Source organism: Ictidomys tridecemlineatus, chromosome 4 (genome assembly GCF_052094955.1).
Source record: "Ictidomys tridecemlineatus isolate mIctTri1 chromosome 4, mIctTri1.hap1, whole genome shotgun sequence".
Lineage (NCBI taxonomy): Eukaryota > Metazoa > Chordata > Mammalia > Rodentia > Sciuridae > Ictidomys > Ictidomys tridecemlineatus.
In genome coordinates this window covers 57,719,960-57,729,419 of record NC_135480.1, presented here as the reverse complement: position 1 = coordinate 57,729,419, position 9,460 = coordinate 57,719,960, and the positions used below count along the sequence as shown (strand labels likewise).

The window sequence follows — 9,460 nt, the reverse complement described above, 5'->3', positions numbered from 1 at the left end:
CACATGTAATATAAAAGCCAAACATCACTGTTGTTTACACAAAGTTTATTGGGTCTTTGGAAGGTTTAATTTCTACTATTGTTTGTTGGTTGGTGTTCTCACATAAGCACTGAGCAACATCCCCAGTCTTTTTTATATTTTATTTAGAGACAGGGTTTTGCTAAATTGCTTAGGGCCTAAGTAGCTAAAGCTGACTTTGAACCCACCATCATACTGCCTCAACCTTCAGAGCCTTTGGGATTATAGGTGTGCACCACTACACCTGGTCCTGCTATTTTTGTTGATGCTGTTAATTTGAAAATACTTAAAAATGTTCTACTGATATTGAAACAGACAAACCCTAGATTATTCCTGATACTCCCTGTAAATCTAGTTCTTTTCCCTTGATTTGAAGTGAACCCAGTGATTTGCTTCTAACCAATAGAATATGGCAAAGGTAATAAGATGTTACTGCCATGTTCACTTACAAAAGTTTACTTAGATAGGAAGAAAAAAATTCAAGAGTTTTATTGTACAATATATTGGCTATAGTGGATAACAATCTATCAATTGTTAAAAGCATAGACTTTCAATGTTCTTACAAAAAATTTTAAGAGTAGAATATAGATATATTTTCAGTGAAAACAATCAGCCTTTGGTTCTTTGGGATTGGCTTATTTCACTTAGCATGATATTCTCCAACTCTATCGGTTTATCTTCAAATGCCATAATTTCCTTCTTTTTAAGGCTGAGTAATATTCCATTGTGGATGTATAACATATTTTTTCATTAATCGATTGAAGGACATTTAGTTTGGTTTACAGGTTACCTATTGTGACTTGAGCTGCTATAAACACTGATGTGGTTGCATCACTGTAGTATGTGGATTTTAAGTCCTACAGGTACAAACTGAGGAGTGCATAGCTAGGTCAAATGGTGGTTCCATTTCAAGTTTTCTAAGGAATCTCCATCTGTGTTCCATAATGGCTGCACCAATTTTCAGTTCCATCAGCAAATAATGAGTGTATCTTTTGGTCCACATCCTTACCAACATTTATTGTTGCTTATATTCTTGATAATTGACATTTAACTGGAGAGAGATGGAATCGGAGAGTAGCTTTGATTTGCATTTCTCAATTGCTAGAGATATTGGATTTTTTTTTCATATATTTGTTCATCAGTTGTATTTTTTTTCTGAAGTGAAGTGTCTGTTCAGTTCCTTAGCCCATTTGTTGATTTGATTATTTGGGTTTTTTCATGTGAGGGGGGCTAGGGAAGAATAGAGCTACTTTGAATTAGGCAGAGGGGAGTAAAGGGAGGGGAGAAGGCATGGGGGTAGGAAAGATAATAGAATGAATCAGACATTACTACCCTATGTGCATATATGACTACATGACCAGTGTGGTTCTATATCATATACAACCAAAAGAATGAGAAATCATAAGGTCCTTACTTAGCATCTGGATGGCCATCTTAAGTGACAGCTGCTATTTTAAGGAAAAAGTTTCGCTTTCACACCCAAAGGTGTTTCTGACAAAGGCTCACCACTCCCTCCTACCAACCCAATCCTTAACCACTGCATTAAGACCCACCTGGCTTTGATTCCTGAGCCTCCCCCACAAAAGTCCCAGAACTCAAGCCTGTTTTGCCTCTCTCTCCTATAGAGAGATGGCCTTTATCTGTCATCTCTGACATATAAACTCTCGTGTGTATCTCTGCCTGGTCTCTGTCTTTCATTTCTCACTTACCAGTATCTCATTCCTCGCTTTCCCTTCAATATTCCATTTATGTATGATGTGTCAAAGTGCATTCTACTCTCATGTGTAACTAATTAGAACAATTTTTTTTGAAAAGTAAAAAAAGAGAGGCTATTACAAAAATTTCACCTTAATTAAAACAAAAAAACAAAAGAATAAAAAATACTGCATGGTGACTGATATAGTGAGCTAGTCATAATCATTTTTTTAATTTTTAATTTTCACTCCAAGTTAATTACAGGTCACTGGTAATTTATATCAAAAAATATTTTTGTCCAAAAGCACAGCATTGCCACAGCAGTAAGAAATTAAATTTTTAAATAAAATATGTATATATTTTCATCTTACATATGATAAGATGAACTTGAAGAAAGTAAAAAAGAATGCCTTCTTGATAAAAGACTAAACAAATATCCATTGGAAAAATAGTAAGACTGCCTATCTCACTCCTTAAGTGAAATTAAACAAACATATGAATAAAAACGTAAAAATGTATTGACAAAAGTAAAAAAACTAAAGGCTCTAGAGGAAAGGATAAAGGTAAAAGAATATCTTCGTGCTATTGCTTTAGGCAAGGTTGTTAAAGAGTATTTAAAAATCTAATCCAGAAGGGAAAAGAAATGAATTAGATTTAATTAAAAGTAAGCTCTGTGTTTCAGAAGACAGCAAAAAGATTAGAAAAATACAAGCCAGAAAATAAGAGATCATATTTGCAAAACATATTTTAAAAGACTGATATCAAGATGTAAATAGGACTAACCAACTAAAATTAAAAAACTCAAGACTAACAATTTGAGTTTTACCCCCTGAAGTAGGTATTCCATGAAGGAAATAAACAGTGAGTAACATATGAAAAGTTATTGAACTTTACTGATCATTACAAAAATGTTCATTAAAAATTCTACATAGTTTATGTAGTCATTTACCAGGATGGCTAAAATGAAAGAGGCAGATGCACAGTGCTGAATATGTTGTGGACCAATGGACACTCTTATCCATTGCCATAGAAACATAATTTTATAACCAATTCTAAAGGTTATTTGGCTGTACCTTCGGAGGCTAAATTAATTCATATTTTACAGTCATCAATTCCATTTCTACCTATATTCTGAACAGAAATGCATCTAACCACTCATCAACAGACATAGGCTTGATCATCATGTTATCGCTATTCACTATAATCTCAAATTGGAAGCATAAATTAATTCATAGTTGAATGAATAGATAATTTCAAGCTTTCATAAATCGCAATGTCCAAATAGTGGTGAAGACAGGACTATGAAGATAATTGAAAGCATATGACTCTTAGAAATATAATGTTAAATAAAAGAAGTCTGACATAGTATACATACTGTTATCCTTCCATTTATTCAACTTAAAAAAGAAAAACAGGCAGAGTTAATCTATGATATTGAATCCAGATGGCAGAATACACATTGGTGAAGCAGTAACCAAAAGAGAGAAGACAAGCGATTGCTCTAGTACCTTTGATCTTCCTTATTCAGTTTTGGGGTGATAAATTACAACAACTTTGTTTACTTTATGTAGAAACTTAAACTGTATATATGGAATTTTTGAATATTTTATAGAAAAAAACTTTGATAAAATTTTTATAAAAATATACCCTTTGCCAAATCTTTATGATGACATCTCTGTCCTCATGCTATGCTTCTTCTTGGGCTGGTATTTTGTTTCAGGAAAGAATTATCTCCACTTTCAATGTCTTGTAGTAATAACAGTATGTGGATAAGGTTTCACTACACAATACTCATTTGGGCTCTGGTGGAATCCCTTTCAACAACCTCAGGTGGAAAACAGATAAATATCTCGCTTTCTGTCATACTTAGAATATCTAATCAGAGTGACTCCTTGGGTCAGTTATTAATGTCTTTAACTAAGAGGTTTTACTAGAACGTTAGTAATATGTATTTATAATACAATGAACTATAGATATTTAAATTGTAGAATTTGATGACAAGGTTTAGACATATGTATACACTCACAAGATCAGAAGCACAATCAATATAATGAATATTTGATCATTGACAAATTTCCTCAGTGATTCTTTGTAGTGCTCCCTCTTTGTACTTTGTCCATGGGCAACCCCTGACCTTTCTGACCTCAGAGGTTAGTTTGCCTTCTTTACAATTTTATGTAAAGGAAATACATTTATTCTGGCCTCTTTTATACATTATAATACTTATCAAATTTATTTTTGTTGTGTACATTAATAGTTTATTTTGTTTCTGAATACCATGTCATTGTGTGAATAGAACCCAATTTGATAAAGCATTCTCCTGTTAATAAGTCTTTCACCTGATAATAAATATTCAGTTTGGGCTATTACAAACGAAGCTTCTATTATATCCCCATATGAATCTTAGTACAAGCAAGTTTCTATTTTTTTATTACATATGTAAATACCAAGTTGAATAAAAAAATTTAACTGTCTTCCAAAGTTCTTCAATCATGCATTGCCCTTGACAGTTGCTCTGTATCTTTTCTAATATTTGGTAGAACTAATTTTTCAGTTTAGCCATTTTAATTCATGCATACTTATATCTCATTATGATTTCAATTTGCATTTTTGTAGTGAACAACTTTTCAGGGACTAATGGACAATTTGTATATATTTTTATTCAAATTTTTATTTTAGTCTTTCAAATTGGATTGTTAGTCTTTTATTATTGACTTGTAAAATTTCTTCGTATGAGAATGACACATATCCATTTTCTGATATGTGTTACAAGCGTATTCTTTCAGTTTGGGTCTTACATTTCTTGTGTTATTAATAGCATACTTTGAAACACAATATTTTTAAAATGTTTTTTTTAAAAAACCCATAGTCAGAATATGGGCTTATTGAAGGTCATGTGATCAGTAGAGTTCTAAGCCCTTTCACAATGTGTCTAGTGAATCTCAGAAACCAATCTGTGGTTATTCTGCCAGTTCCAAAATGTTTAGCTGGACTAGACATACTTGGAAACTGGCAGAATTCCTCTATTTGAGAGAGGACTCCAAGTTTTGTTCTGTTTAGTCATTCACCTGATTGAATGAGTCCCAGCATACATTTTAAGACTCCAGTAAACTTGTGTCTTGGTTTGGCTGACTTGAACCACAGTAAGATTTTATCCCTGAAACATAATTTTAATACTCATTATAGAAATAGATGATACTTACTTTTGTAATAATAAGATTTGCATTTATCTAGGAACAAATATTTACTAGGTAAATTTATTTCCAATTTGATACTGCACATAAGCAAGAAAACATTTTGTGTTTAGTGTCAAATTCTGTAAAACATTTACTCTATTGAAGCTTGATGACACATATATTTCCCCTCTCAGAAGAGTGTAAAGGGAGAAAATTTGAAGACTATCTCCAAATTAAGTATGAACAGTCAAACCTCCTTACAAAACAATATCATCATCACCCGATCTCGGATCTGCTTGGTTCTTATCCCATAAATAAGGGGGTTTAGAGCAGGGGGGATAATCACATATAAGTTAGCAAGGAGGATGTGGATATAACGTGGAATATTGTGGCCAAATCGATGAGTCAGAAAGGAGAAAAAGGCTGGGGTGAAGAATGCTAAGATGACACACACGTGAGAACCGCAGGTATTGAGAGCTTTACGTCTGGCCTCCCAGGATGGGAGTTTAAAGACAGCATGGAGAATCTTCACATAGGAGACAGCAATCAAAATAACATCCAAAAGGATCATAGAGATAAGAATTAATCCAAATAATATGTTGACCTTTATGCTGACACAGGCCAGACGGGCAATGCCCATGTGCTCACAGTAGGTATGGGGTATGACATGGTGTCCACAGAATGACAACCTTAGAAGGAGAAATATAAGTGGAAAAACCAAAACAAAATTTTTCAACATTCCTATCCCAACAATAAAGCAAATTGTTCTGTTGGTGAGAATTGTGTTGTATCGGAGAGGGTGGCAAATAGCAACATAGCGATCAAAGGCCATGGATACAAGCATGAACGTTTCTATGCCTGTGAACAGGTGTATGAAGAACATTTGAGCTAAGCAGTCCCTGAAAGCAATTTCACTGAAACCAAACCAGAATATGCCCAGCACTTTGGGGATAGTTGCAGTGGACAGGCCCAAATCAGTCAGAGCCAAAATGGCCAATAAATAGAACATGGGCTGATGAAGGCTGTGCTCAATCTGGATCACCAAAAGAATGGTGGCATTCCCCAGGAGGGCAATCAGATACACTGTGCTGAATGGGAAGCCAAGCCACAGCTGCATATTTTCCAGTCCTGGGATTCCCAACAACAGAAAAGAGGAGGGGTGAATACATGAGCTATTTGCTGGTGACATGCTGGCAAGGGCCTCTGATGGGCTCACTCATTTGAAGGGTGCTCTGCAGGTCTTCTCAATGCTTCACTGATATTGCTAATTCTGAATAAGAAAAAAAATATGTAGTTAATTCATTTTATCTTGGAATGCAAGAAAGATTCATCACTATATATGGCAAAAGAAGGAAAATGTTCCTTAATAAATCACTTATTATTTAAACATTCATTAGATACTCTGAGTTTAGTTAGATAATAAACCAAGCCTGGTGATAATATGAAACCAAATAGCTGGTAGATGTTTCTATATTGAACTCCATTTTTTAAAAAAATATTTACTTATAAATTGAGAGAAGATTTACACTTTGCTATCTGACTGATAAATGATTACAACCTAGAAACATATGTAACAGTATAGGTTTTCAAAGCATCCAAAACCATTTACTTAACTAGAAATATGAGACTGATATACACCTCTGTGCATTTCCACATATACTCAATCACCTTCATTTCTGATCCTTAACATAGCCTCTCTCTCTCTCTGACTCAATCAGCTTATATAGAACTTTCATCAAAATCTAACTTTTTTGCTACTTTTTCATTTGTGCTGCTATTTTATGTTTTCATCAATTGATGAAGACATTGTCTTCATTCTTTGAAATAAGAACCTTGCCTTATGAGGCTATCAATTTCAGAAAACCAATATGACAATTAACCTTAGATATGAAGCCAACAATTGTTAGACAGATTCAGGCATAAAGCATTAACACTTCAGGCTCCCTGTTTATTTCCTATATTCCTTACAGCAACATCTGAGCTCATTCCATTTCTAACTACTCTCTGTCATAGCAAGATTTATTCCTAAATGAGAATCATGGCCATTATCATTCTTGTTATCAGTATCATTGTTATTAGAAGAAAGAGAAGAATTATTAAACTATGATGCTATATAAACAATTGTTATTTACTTTACAAGAAAGCTTTAGACATATTTAATCACTTATTAGTCACATCAGCCACAGGAGGAAAACAGGGAAGATTTTAATTCTGTATCAATGTATTTTTTTAATGTCTGGATCACAGAAGTATACTTCAATCCTTAAAATGAAAATGCTTTGTCACAGTCACCCAGCTTTCTGACCTCTTTAGCATTTCCAGGGCTCTTCTCAACTGCATTTATTCCTTGGATTTTGTTTAGGCTCAAGCATTTAGTCCTTTATTCAATTTTTTGCACTATATTTATCACCATGATCAGCACCCTAGGGTCTTTTTCCAGTGTACTCTTTCTTCCTTATTGCTTATTTTACTTATGCAATTGGTCCAAATTCATATTTCTAAAAAAGAAGGAGATAAGAATGAGTGGGTTCTTCATAATATCCATAAGAAATAGGCCTTTGAAGGATCTGAAATACTGTTAATGATGGGAAACATGACATTTTCCTGGGTAACAAGTCAGAATGTTACAGGAAACATGTGAGCTTGAGATTTTAGGAAACTGAATAGATGACTTTAAGAATAAGAGAGACAAGGGCTTGTGAGAGAAAAGAGGGGGATAGAACTCTAACTATGGAACTGTGCCTGTGGGAGGGAGGCCAAGACATGTGTGAGGAACAGACAAAGGGAGTCAGCATCCTGCCCCTGTCAGTCCTCCAGCTGTACCTTAGCTACTCATTCCCAGAAAAGCCTTCACCAAACTCAGTGCATTGGCTTGTAATGTTCTCTCTCCACCACCTTATTCTAGTATGTAGCTCTTCACATGACTACCTGTTGAAGGTTTCAGTTCCCTTCTAATTGTAAACTTCATGTAAAATCGAGAGGGAGAGGAAGGAGTGATTTTGTTCACCATTATTTCTCTCATCACTGCATCTAGAATACAGTTGTTCCTCCCCCCCAAAAAAGAGTTGTTAGTGAATATGAAATATGCAGATAATTATTAATTTTAGCACTTGATCAAGTCCTCATATAAGATGGACAGAATCACACACAAAAAAAATATCTGGCAGCTAAGGATGGAGAAAGGAGAAGGAACACTGTAATCCATCCTCATACGTGGGTCTCTATGGGTATATGAGGTAAGTGAATCTAGCCGAGGCTTTTATGACAATAGGGCCATTAGTAGAGGGAGACTACCAGGCAGATATTCTAGGAAGATGTTAATGATCTTGAAACAGGTGATCATGACAATCAATCACAGAGGGAATGTAAAATATGATGGATGGACTCATTCATGCACACTGATTATCTTTATGTAAATTCTTGTGTGCTGTACTCTATGGCATCGAGGAAATGTCAATTTTAAAAGTTTACAAGCAGTGCCTTTTTGAAAATCTGAGATATTCACCTTTTACAATGTCAACTTGTTTTCAGCATGTATCATTATCTCTCCACATTAAAGTGTTAAAGCAAATGTTTGTACAAGGGACAAAAGGATAAACCAGGGACTTTTGAAATCTATAATCAGAGAATTAGACTTGGGGGGGGGAATTCAGGAGACTTTTCCACAGCACAGAAATAAACTGGGAGAGGAAGGAGGAAGGAAATGCTGTAAAGCAGCCTCATCTATTGAGAACTTCACTTTAGGTGGCAGATCCTTATCCCTACACAAAATGAACAACAAAAGCTCAGGAGCTGTGTTAAAGCCAGAAGCATGTTACATCAAGTATCCTGCAGTGTACCATTTTTTCATCAAATACTGTGCAGAATGTTACAGGCTTTCCTCTCTCTGAGACTAGACAGTTTTGAGTGCCTGTTCTATTTTGAAGCAACTGTTTACTTCTCAAGAATCTACTGTGTTTGGGGAAAATTTAGAGACAACATCCAAGGTATACACTGCTCAAAAATGCTTTTGTTGTAAGAACTACATGCCAAATCTAAATCAATACAGATAAGAGCCCCTCCTCCAACCCAGATTAAATAGATAGGAGGATAGCTAAATAAATACAGTTGAAAGGGTTGGGAATTTAGAGTGAAACACTTACCTACCATGTGCAAAGCTTTGAATTTGATCCCCAGAACTATAATAACAACAACAACAACCGCACATTTTAATGATCTGGGACAGAGAAAGAGGATCCCAGATCAGGAGTAAGTGAATAAGTTTTGCCAGTTACCATCTTTATGGAAAAAGAAAGTTGAAGTTATAAACACTCTTTCCCCCCTACAGGTTATATATTTAATGTTAAAATGGCTTCATCATATGGGAGACAAAGAAGAAAGTTTGAATATTCATGTAAACAGGAAGCCATATACACACAGAGCAGAATGGAAGAAATTCAGCATATGCTTTGCAGATACTAAAACAACTCTTTGGAATTTGAAGGTGTTAAGTTATTGCTTTTCTTTGCCATAGTGACAATGAATTAAAGATAGAAAATGTATTTATTTGGGAAATTTTTGAGAGCATCAAT

The 9,460-nt window shown here is 34.7% G+C and overlaps 1 protein-coding gene across 1 annotated transcript; it reads right to left on the bottom strand.

Annotated features, from left to right (window-relative positions):
* Nucleotides 1-5,136: 5,136 nt before the first annotated feature.
* On the bottom strand, nt 5,137-6,078 carry LOC101976319 (olfactory receptor 52E8). Its single transcript, XM_005342334.2, has one exon. It carries the CDS (start codon nt 6,076-6,078, stop codon nt 5,137-5,139), a length of 942 nt encoding a protein of 313 aa, XP_005342391.1.
* Nucleotides 6,079-9,460: the final 3,382 nt, after the last annotated feature.